The sequence below is a fragment of the Anastrepha ludens genome, chromosome 3, assembly GCF_028408465.1.
Source record: "Anastrepha ludens isolate Willacy chromosome 3, idAnaLude1.1, whole genome shotgun sequence".
In the NCBI taxonomy this organism is placed as follows: Eukaryota; Metazoa; Arthropoda; class Insecta; order Diptera; family Tephritidae; genus Anastrepha; species Anastrepha ludens.
In genome coordinates, this window is record NC_071499.1 from 103,193,947 (window position 1) to 103,206,197 (window position 12,251).

Here is a 12,251-nt window from a genome sequence, read left to right on the forward strand (position 1 = left end):
CATTAGTGAAGTTAAATGAAAATCGTTAATATTTTAAATCTTTGCAATAACAAAGCACTAAATATTGTTTTTTTGTGCCCATCGCACTTTTTTTAAATTTAATTTAGACCTATCATCCATGAAAGTTGCTACTTCCACTTCTAAGATACAGTAATTTTTTAAAACGATTATTGTAAAAAATCGTATGTAATGTAGTTTTTATATTTAAATCATAAAATTAAGATTAACTCCGTTTTCAATTAGCAAAAAACAAAATATTTATGTAATTTACTTAAATCTGTGAAAATTGTATTCCATAACTATGAGAAGATGAAAAAATGTATATCTAAAGAGTTGTAGTTGCTACGAGTACGAAAACACTCATTCATGCATACCATAAATGTATGTATGTATGTAAGTAGAGCACAATTTTGCTCGAATAGCGTGTATCGCTGCAAAGAAGAGATGTTTTCCTCACTGCAGTTGTCACTGCACCGGCCGGTAAATACTGCCACTCAGCACAAAAATAGCACGCGTACCAGCGCCAGCCACTAGCCCTCGGTCAGGTACGGTCAACACCCTACTGCAGCCAATAGCGTAAACACTTTTAATAATGCATAATAATCTAAAAAATATAGTCGAATGCTTGGGTAGGGTTCTGAAAAGTTTTTAAATTTTCGTATATAAACCAAAGTCGAATCAGTTGAAAGCACAGTTCACACTGACTTGCAAACGTAATCAACATGAACCCGCTCAAGATTTTCTGTTTCGTGGCTTTACTCGTTGCTGCCGCTAGTGCTTCACCCAAACGTGGCAACAACAGGAATAATGCCGCCTCGAACAGTTTGAATCCTACAGATTGGTTGTCGGTTTCCGAGCTCCAGTCAATGCAAACAGTCGAGGATTTAGCTTTGCAAAAGTTGGAGAACTTGTCCGTGGAGGAAGGCCAACAGGAAATTCAGAAACATTGTAAGTATTTTACATTAGATAAACATTTTTTTTTTACAATTTCGTAACAATTTTCTCTTTTAGATCACCTATCTCAAATCAACCATGCTCTGCAGCCATCATTTGTTCCAAGTCCCAGTAATGTGCCCGTAGTTTTGATGAAACCCAATGGTCAACCTGAGCGCACCAATCTCAATAACTTGGCTGAAGCCGCAAAACAACAGCGCAACTTTGGCAATCAGGAGGTTACCATTTTCATCACTGGCTTGCCACAAACCAGCCCTGCAGTCGCAAAGGCCAACAAGAAATTAGTTCAGGCGTACATGCAACGTTATTATGGTCAACAACAACCAATCGACATCAACAGCAAGGAATATGATTATGGCAGCATTAGTGGTAACAAAATTTCCTCTTCCAGCGAAGAAGACAATGATTCAAGCAAGAATCCAAGACCCACTCGAGGAGACCTTGTCGTAAGTGAAACATGAATACTTTTTTTAAATGAGTGAACATGAAACATTTACTCAAATTGCTAATTCTTCTTGTTCTTCTTGCGCAGATCATCAACTTAGGCGCCACATTGACCGACATGAAACGCTATGCCCTCCTCGATGTAGACGAAACCGGTAAAATGATTGGCAAAGTTATTGTTCAATTGATCAACGAAGTTGGTGTGCCCCAAGAAATCATCCACATTGTTGCCCAGGGTATTGCTGCTCAGGTTGCCGGACCGGCCGCACGTGAATACAAACGTTTGACTGGTCAACAAATCCGTCGTATCACAGCGTTGGATCCCTCTAAGATTTACGCCAAGAACAGTGAAATGATAACTGGCTTAGCCCGTGGAGATGCCGATTTCGTCGATGCCATCCATACCTCGACTTGTGGAATGGGAACACATGAACGCGTCGGTGATGTTGACTTCTACGTTAATGGTCCCGGATCAATTGCCCCTGGCGCTAACAATGTTGTTGAAGCATCTATGCGTGCTACACGTTACTTCGCCGAGACGGTGCGCCCAGGAAATGAGAGCAACTTCCCCGCTCTCGCCGCCAACTCTTTGAGCCAATACGAAAATAACGAAGGCACTGGAAATCGCGCCTACATGGGTATTGCCACCAATTTCGATTTGGAAGGTGACTATGTTCTGAAGGCTAACACCAAGAGCCCATTCGGCAAGCGGTCTCCCGCCGAACAACAATACACTTACCACCGTCAACACAACTCATGGAAAAACGGCAACCCTATGAACATGAATTAACAAACTAATTAAAACGATCCCATCTGATTTACATATCATTTTTTAAAACTTCGTAAAAAATAAATGATTAACTCTTGTATGTAAAAAAATATCTTTCGAATTCTTTTAGATTTAGGTAATAGAAAAGTTCAAAGAGAAGATGTTCTCCTCCCAAGAATGCCACTAATTCCAATGTCTTGCTGTTTTAATGTAAGCGTTTCTTGGTTTCGACTCGACTTACATTCGTCATGGAAATTAATAAATAGCAAGACCAAAATGCCGTATTTTCCCCCATGATCAGCTGACATAGCGTACTCAAAAAAACATTTTCAAAAGAATTCCAATTTTTTCTTTTCAATGAATTAATTATCGTATTGAAATTGTTTGCTTCAATTCGAGGAAACACTCATTTGGATGAATCTCTTCTCGACGGACTGATTGGTTTACTGACAAATAACGCACAGCTTGGCTACTGGTTCGACATGCTCAAAGAGTAAATGTACCTCATTTCAACTATTTCAGTAGCTGCTAGAACGAGGAGGAAGAATAGTATGTCAGACATCTTCTCTGTCACTGTTTCGCGTGGCACGCCCCTAGGTTTACATACTCGGCTTATCTTTCTTGAATGATACTGATGACCTCAGGGATATAAGTGTCAGTCAGAGGTTTAACGAAGAGTAGCAGGTCAACTGCCGCTGTGGTATTACTGTGGATCAACGACGGTCTAAGTGAGTTGGTTTAGAGACCATATCTAGCTACCTACCTACCCAAAGCACAGCCTGAACCACTGGGGGTGGGAACATAAGGTTTGAAATGAGGCAAAACAGGTTTGATTATTAATGCTAATGATTATTAATAGGATTATAGTTCTAATAATCTCTTGAATTATTAATTAATATGTTGTTTAATTTATATTAATTTTTATGAAGTAAGGGTCACAAGGACCCTATTAAGTGGAAGATAATGGATTAAAATATTTACGAAAATAAATTTTACTGTTCTAACCTCTCATTACGCTCAGATATATATTTTTAACATTTTTGCCACTTTTTTGAAAACAACTTAGGCGGGACGTGAAAACTCCCCCGGTAAAAAAAATCGATCTGATCAAAATTAGTCAAATTAGTTTTTCAAATATTTTTGGTCATTTAAGAAAATTTCTTTTAATGGGAAATAATGATTATACTTTTTGCATTATTTTTGAGTGCAATACTAACGAGAAAATAAGCAAACTCAAATTTTACAATTTTTCAATTTAACACTTTTCTGCCATGAAAAAGCTCCTCATAAAAATCATTGCCGTTCGGTGTCGGCTTGAAAATGTAGGTCCCTCCATTTGTAGACAAACATCAAGACGCACACCATAAATAGGAGCCCGGACAATTATTTTTTAATTTTAGTATCTTTGGTGTGAAGGTATTTTGAGCGCACAGAAATACACAAAAAGAGAATTTTTCAAAACGAGATGATAAAGTGTGCGTAATTTTTACAACCTCTAAAGAGTTTTAGAGATTTACAAATTTGTGTATAAGCATCTTTTTTTGAAATAAAAGCAAATTTTTCTGTGTTTGCGGGGATATCGAAAGTCACTCGTGCGTCGCAAGCATTAAATAATTAAAGGTACTGTAAAAATTTATTTCTTGCTCTACCTCAGCTGTCTTAGTATAAATAATAACGCTTCTTTGCAAATGGATGTATGGATTTTGTTTAAAAAATGTATGGATTTTATAATATAAAAAAATTAAATATTAGTCAAAAATAAACTATTTCATCACTTATTTATTTGTTATTATTCGTGGATATTTGTGTTTCTGATTGCGAGTATTTGGGTATGTATTCTAATAAATTTAAATTAGTTAATGACAATATAATATTTTTCATTTATCAGGGCGCAAATATTTGCTGACACAAGAGTATGGACATTCGTACTTGTAAAATACTTGTAGTTGGTATTTTTTGATGACAAATAATTTAATAGATATACAAGGTTTTCGTATTCGTATAGTTAGTTGTGTTTATATTCCTACCCACTCGATGGACTTGAAGAGTTTCAGAGAAGTTTATCTTAGCTGGGAAGGGCACTAAACATAAGAGTTTGTGATCTCAATTTTCTTTAAATCAACTTTGTAAACCCAATACACATAAGAGTCTCGGTTTCCAACGTAAGTTTATGTTTTCGCAAGAATTATGGGTATTCAAAACAGAACGGCACTTTAGTGCTACTATAATATATCAGTGGTATTCTTGCCATTGGTATTCAAATCCGTTTTTTGTTTTACATATTTTAATTATTATTTCCTTTTGTATTTTTATTCGTATTTGTATTCGAATTCATCATCGTTTTTTGCTTTTATATTCATATTAATGTTTGTTTGTTGGTATTCATATTCGTATTTTTATTCGTAGTCGTTTAAGTTAATTTTTTCCCTACCGAGACTAAAGGTGTTTCATATCAATAAGCAGCAGTAGGTATGAATTTCAAAGTTATATTTTATATTCATTAGAAATTATTCATGGGATTTCTAAAAAGAACGTCAAAGATCTGTTATTTTTTCGTGTAGATAAATAAATATAAACACCATGCTCTGTACATATATTACAAATGTTCATACGCTAGTTCATGCAATAAAATGTTGCTGCAACATATTGATGGGCAACATTCACCGTAAACATTTTTCTATAGTTCACTCAAATGTACGAATACAGACATATGCAGATGTATGTACATGACTACACATCTTGGTATACATAACGGGTGATTTTTTAGCTATTATCTTTTTAAACAGTTGGTTTAAACAGCTGATGACCTACCGCAACGCAGAATTTTTGATGAATGGGCTCTTGGAAAGTTGGCCGAAGATCCACTTTTTTATCGAAAAATTGTATTCAGCGATTTTGGAGTGAAGATCAGCCAGAAGAATTGCAAGAGCTACCAATGTATCCAGAAAAGGTCACAGTTTGGTGCGGTTTATGGGCTGGAGGTATCATTGGACCGTACTTCTTCAAGCGCTACCGTGAAATGATATCCAACTTTTTTTTGCCCAAAATGCAAGAGCTTGACTTGCATGACATGTGGTTTCAGCAAGACGGTGCCACATGCCACGCAGCACGCGTAACAATGGACTTGTTGAGAGGCGAGTTCGGTGAACATTTTGTTTCACGTTCGGGACCTGTCAATTGGCCACCCAGATCGTGCGATATAACGCCTTTAGATTATTTTTTGAGGGGCTGCTTCAATTAACACATTGGAAGACAACATTAAAGCTTTTATATGTGAGATACCGGCCGAAACATTGGAAAGAGTATGCCGAAATTGAACTAAGCGGATGGACCATTTGAAGGGCAGTCGCGGTCAACATTTGCATGAAATAATCTTCAAACATTAAATTATATGGCCGGTCTATCGATTTAAATAAAAATGTTCATGCATTTTTCTGAATTTTACGTGTGTTTTTTTGAAAAACTTTCCTATAGCTCTTAAAAAATCACCCTTTATATAAGAATATTATTGTATTAATTATTGTACGCCATTTACCATTATCATCTGTGGGGTTTGCAGTTGTTGTTGTAATAAGACGTCGTGCTTGGAATTTTCGTCGCAACACAGTCGACGGTTGTTTGGTGTTGGTATTTGCGTTTTGTATGATGTCATTGACGACAGAGGTGGCTGGTGCTGTAGCTGCTGCCGCTCCTTGGATAGCTGGTGTTTCTGTGACTATTGTTGGTGATGCGCCTGTTGACAAAGTGGCTGCCGAAAGCTTTGCTCTATACTTTGTATTTAGATAACTCTTCTGATTGCTGGCACCACTGGCAATATCGCTGTTCAAAGTAATTGCTGCTGCTGATGCTGTTGACAACTGTGTTGTTGTGATCGTTGCAGGTGCTGTTAGTTCGGTTGTTGCTGTTGCGGCCGGTGTTACCAGTTTATTTCGATTACGTTGCTGCTGCTGCTGTTTATTAAAGGTCGTTGGTAATTCCGTTGTTGTTATTTGTAGCTCATCATTTTTCGAAGCGAACGTGTTTGCTGTTGTAGTTGTAGTTGCCGTTTGGATTGTAGTCGTAGCCGTCTGGTAGGCTATACCTGATGAAGCGTTCGGTGAATTGATTTTGCGCCGACGTACGCTCAGTACCGGTCTTCGCGTTTGCGCTGTTGCTGTTACAACCGTCGTTGCAGTCGGTGTACGGATCTGAAAGACGATGGAAGCGAACTCGTCAGTACGGCAGTACTAAGTGGCAAACATAGGACAAGATATACGTAAAATATTCATTTACGTTTATTACTTGTTGGAGGGGAATAAAGGCTTCAAAATGTTAACTTAACATTTTTTCATCAAGAAAGGGCTTACATAAGGAAAGGAAAGTGGCGGATGTGAGTGCGTGGCTGGAAATTTTATAAGGGAGATTTTATCATTTTGTTGTGGTTTAAATAATTTAACTTTGGTTCAACGTCAATTTGATGCAAATTTTGCGTATTTGTGTTTAATTATGTGTGCGTGATTTCGTTGCTGTTGCAAGTTGTGTGTGTGTGTGTGTGTGTGTAGATGGTACTGTTGTGGAGTAGTTGCAAAATACCTGCAAGTCTAAAAACAACAATATTTACTCTACAAGTACATTTTTTTTGTAGATGATGAGCCTGAAGTCAAACAAAGAATTACTGAAAAGTGAGTGAGAAAAGTTTAAGAGTTGCGACCAAGTGCGTTAATAAAAATAAATAAATTAGTCAATTATAAATAAATATTTACTTTTATATTTTGTGTTAATTGCGTTTTATTTAATAAAATGCGTGGTGCATTAAAGGTAAGGTGCAAGTTTTTAACGAAGCTATTTTATAACAAACGAAAATAATAGTAAATAAATAGATTTAAAATTATGACTTTTTACAAAAGCTGTGTACATATTTACAGTTGTGAAATTTGGTACTAAAATGCTGAGAAAAACAAAAATATATTGTATATAAAAAATCTGTGGAAAAATTGAAGTTAAATAAATAAAATTTGAAATGCATAAAAGCGTTGACACAAAAATTCAAAATAAATAATAACATTTACAACTAAAAGCTTCTAAATACTTTTTACGTAGGCAAAGGATTAACAAGCAAAGATTACTTAATTTAGAAACGACATTTTTAAAGTACAATATTCTTCTAACAACTTCAAATAAAAATTATTTCACATACATTTGGGATTCTTAAGTAACAAAGTGCATAAAACTATGAAAATATAGTATCTAGAAATTTGCGGTCACATGGAAAAGTAGCTTAGGTCGAGTTAAAGGCGAAAAGGGATATTAGCAGCATTCCAGACGCCAAGGCGTTTATATGTACGTGAAGACTTAAGTTTTGCAGCAAAATTATGTGGGTTTTACCTAAACTTTCGAAACAACAAGTGAGTGGAAAAGGTGTAAAATCCTATAGATTTTATACAATATTTTTCAAAAATAATTTTTTGCTGCATTAGTAACATATTAGAAGTCAAATATTACCGTTTTCGACTTGTGCTATTTTTGTATGCGATAACAGATGTGTAAATATATTTAATAGTGTCTAATATTTATATTAATTTCAATACTAAAGTAGGCATTTTCACAAGAATAGACTTAAGACTTAAGACTTTCTTCTGGTCATCCACTAATTTACCAATTTTTAATAAAATATTTTAATATATTCAACACCCACAGCTGCAAATTCATGAAAGTTGAATTAAATTTGTGGACTTTTGGTAAAACAACTTATGTGACTTTAACTGGTTTTTTATTTATTTTTTAATTAAAATTTAAACTAAATTAACATTGTAACTATGAACGATTGTGGCTTACTTCAATAGTTATTTCGGGAAAAGTAAGCAATGTAACGCCCGACAAGAACAAAAACAGTATTAAGTCGAGGTAAGTTGTTTTATAAAAATTACGCAGAAATATATACAAATTTTCTGCTTAAGCCATATGAGTTTTTTCGACAAAAGTCCATTAAAACACTCAAAAAGAATCATCTACCAACATATATATTTATAATAAAAACTATATGAAATATTTTCTTTTTTTTAATTTTTATTCAGATTAAAATTGGCTTCAAATTGGCTGTTCAATCATAACGCCATAAAAAATATTACAATTCAAATCATTCAATGTCATTGGCATTCCATAAATCTCGCACTGTCATCAGAAAAGTATGCAGTTGTCAATAAGCAAACTTAGCGCGCGTACAACAACTACATATTTACGCAAATACTTGCGAGAGATTGTGAATTTTTCAAATAAATCGCTTACCATAAATGAAGTTCATTTATTGATTACTGAAAGCAGTAGGAACAATAATGCTCATAATTGGCATTGCTTGTTATAGCGCTGCGCGCAATTTAATTGTATGCACGCATGTACGTACTATATGTGTGTGCGTACATATAATTTATAAACCAATAACAACTGAAATTGCACTTAATTTACTTAATGGTCAACAGTGCCGCATCCAATTAGAGTTTATTGGCAAACACTTGAATTTTCAGTGCAAATGTTAATACAAACGGCCGGCCCCCTTGAAATGCACAAACCATTTTTAAAAGTTTTTATTAACCTCAAAGATTTACTAATATACATGCATTACAAAATGTGCTCATATGCTTATTATTACAGGTTGATGAATAATATGTAAATTTGTATCTACATACATACACACGTATATAGATATGTGAGGAGGCTGTCAAGAGGCAACTGTTTTAATTGACATGGATTATTTGGTTAGATATCAGACTATTAGTCATTCGCCGCTGAAATATATCCCCACCGCAAGCAATGCGTTTATATTGTACGTATGTGTTTTTATACATACATACGAATGCATGAATTTGTGTTGTTGACATTGAACGTGCTTGTTTTGCTTTGGCAACGCGAAGCTGCGTGGTACTTTAGGGTGTGGTGTCGGCGCCTGAGCGTGAGCAATAAAATTGCATAATATTGTAATGTAGTCATTGTAAAAAACAAAAATAAAAAAAAAAACTAAGAAAAAAACTAGCAAAAAAGTTGAAAGTTGTGTATGGATGAGCGCCATACTTAAAAATACGTAAAAACTCCTTCTACAAGTTAAAGCACTTGAAAACACATATTGGAATGAATATTGTTTGCAGATTGACGAGCAGCCATGGATATGGATACGTGGTAGGTACACATACGATACACGGTATATTTTTAAGCAGTACTTGAGTCATTTTTAAGTGATCATATATTACATGCGGATAAGTGTTTATAAACAGACAGAAAAAAACAGGTGATTGGAGGTGAAAAAAGTTTATGGTGAGATATGTATTATCAAGTTGTTGCACAGCCATAAGTTTGTTGAAACAGGCGCATTTTGTTCTTAACTTTGCATTAAATTAAATTATACTACAGTTTGCACCATACGTTTTACTTAAGGGCTTATAAGGTCAAAAAACTCAATTTTTTTTCGTTTTAAGCGATTCCTAATATATTTCAGAATATTCACACAAAGTTACAGAGCCTAATTCTCAATACTTCCGTAGATACAAAGCCAAAGGTAGGCGAGCGTTAGGTAGCTACGCTGTGACCGGACAGCTATAGTACAAACTTTATCTTCTTTTCTCGACTTTTCATTTTTATGATTTCTTTGAATTGGCGTACGTGAATGAAAAAAAAACGAATGAACCTTCTGAAATAAATCATTGCTTGTTCCCTTCAGTATTAAATTCTCTTCTATTTGAATTAACAAAATAGATAAAAAAAATTTTTTCAATATTTTTATACCAAGTTGAAGTGAATTTTTTTTTTATAGAAAGGCATTGTTTTCTTTAAAACCTCCAAAAAGTTGAAATTTTGGAATTTCTCTCAGTTTCCTTAGTTAATCTAGAATAAGAAATCATGATAATTAGAAAACCATTTGAATTTTTTGCTTTAGATAATAATTACGAGCTGTATCTTGTACGCCAGTTGGAAACTCCAGCGTTGCAGCGCACTACTAATTTCTATGTTAAACATTTTTTTCAACTTATTTTAACCAGTACACAAATTTTTTATACTTTTTAAATGTTCATTAAAAGATAGAAAAAACTTTGCAGTGCTAAATTAATTTTTTCCTTAAAAAAAAAAATCGCAAAGAGATGCAATTTTTAGACCTCATAAACCAGGCTCCCCCTTAAAGTGTTTTTGCATTAAACATGTTTAGATAATTCTACTTTCTTACTAGGAAAATAAGTATATATTGTATTATTTTTTATTTATTTATATATTTTAAGTTTGCTGTATTTTAAGTAAGCTTCAGATGGAATAGTGTTAATAAACTAATTTTATAACTTTTTTAATATTTTAAATTGCGCGCTCGTACGCTGAAAACAAACATCATTTTAGATATATTTGTAGTTGTTTTTTAGTAACTTTCAACCGAAACATTTCAATAACTTTTATAACATTTTTAATTTTCCTCTCATTAAAAAAGCTAAACAAAAACATAACATAAAATTAAGTAAAATAACATAACATAAATAATAAACAAACATATATGTATAAAACCCTTTGCTTGAATTTGAAGAAATTTAGCAACTCAAATTGAAGAAATTATGACTTGATTCATTAACCCAATTGCCTTGCTATTTGATTTACGCACGCTTCATATTACCACAGGCGTGGCTTATAAAGTATTTAAGTATTTGCGTAACAAAATTCATCAGCTGAATACAACAAAAGCAATTTATGGTATTAGTGTAGTCAATCCGATTAAGAGTTTTAGTAGATTTATTTAGACACCTTAAAAGCCTTTCAACTTCAGGCATGAGGAGTATGAACTGAATAGATGAAAAAGAGAAGAGACATAAATGGCACAAAAAACCAAGGTGTACAATTTCCCTTTAGACCGATTTACGATTCTATTTAGAGAAATAATTTATACGAAAATGGACAAGAACTTCGTTAGCATAACATAATATTACTTCCGCTTTGTATGCTTTTAGGTCTTGACAGCGGCTTAAAGAATATAAAATATCAAGGCAGCCGCTGAGTTTTTACCCACAGCTGAATTGAACTTAGTGTAAAAACAACAGAATCAGCATTTGAGTGTAGGCGGTATATGTACATCTGATTTATCTGCATATTTTTAAAAACTATTAGAGAAAATACGCGTTACTATTTATTTATTCCAAACGTAATATGTAGGCATGTGCATAAAAATATATACGCCTTACATAAATATTAAATCGCATAAGCATACTAGCTTAAATACATATGTATGTATATATTTGTAAATACATATTTATATTTATAAATAGCTCAACAATAATTTCAAGTTTGTTGCTTAAGTCTTCTCTTCTTTTTTCGCCGCCATTTATTGTGATGTAATTTCCAGTATATAGTTTACAGCACTTTTAACAGCACATTACAGCGACCTGCACAAATAGGGACATGCTAATTACATTTTCATGTAACAGTATGTAATTAAAATGAAATGTACACAATAAGTGTTAATGATCCATAAAAAGTGTTAAACAAAAACGTTACCTCTGTGAAATGTAGGTACACACTACTACACCGGCATATAAAGTTTGTTTTTGCAAAGCGGTAAAACAACAGTTTATCGGTGCATAATGAATAATTGTAAATTGCAGATTAGCAACAACAATATAACACTTAATTCCCTCTGTGTTTGTAGTACACGACATATGAGTGGCTGTATATAACAGACTAAAGAGTAAATAGCCTGACATGTCAATAATAATGTTGACCTAACCGGCTAATGGAATTATATAACATATTGATGCTAATACAAGGGCATAAACTACAACAAAAATAACAAGATAGTGTATCTTTGATCACTGATTTAGACAGCGCATGGATGGGCAACTATGCTGGTATGTGTACACATATGTATGTAGGTATGTACATATGTGGCTTACTTTTGCGCTGCGCAGAAGCGAAGATGTCAGACGGAGCTAATGCTCACTTACACAATAACCACATTCCATCGATTGACGTTTGGCAATATTTTGCATTATTAATTTACCAGTTTTATTTCTGGTTTGCCATTTGCTTTATCTCATTGACGATGAGTAAACAAAATACAATATTGCCGTTTGCATAACACAATCGC

At 33.9% G+C, this 12,251-nt stretch overlaps 2 protein-coding genes across 2 annotated transcripts in view; one reads left to right on the plus strand and one right to left on the minus strand.

Annotated features, from left to right (window-relative positions):
* The window catches only part of LOC128857626 (mucin-19-like), a 73,623-nt gene that overhangs the window by 10,966 nt on the left and 50,406 nt on the right, over window positions 1-12,251 (minus strand). The window contains exon 11 of the mRNA XM_054093374.1: window positions 5,703-6,393. Coding sequence (XP_053949349.1) covers window positions 5,703-6,393 — 691 coding nt within the window. The remainder of the gene's footprint in view (window positions 1-5,702; window positions 6,394-12,251) is intronic.
* LOC128858638 (vitellogenin-1-like) lies at window positions 678-2,280 on the plus strand. The gene is made up of 3 exons (XM_054095062.1): window positions 678-948; window positions 1,012-1,400; window positions 1,487-2,280. Exons 1-3 carry the CDS (start codon window positions 723-725, stop codon window positions 2,186-2,188), a joined length of 1,317 nt encoding a protein of 438 aa, XP_053951037.1. The 5' UTR covers window positions 678-722; the 3' UTR covers window positions 2,189-2,280.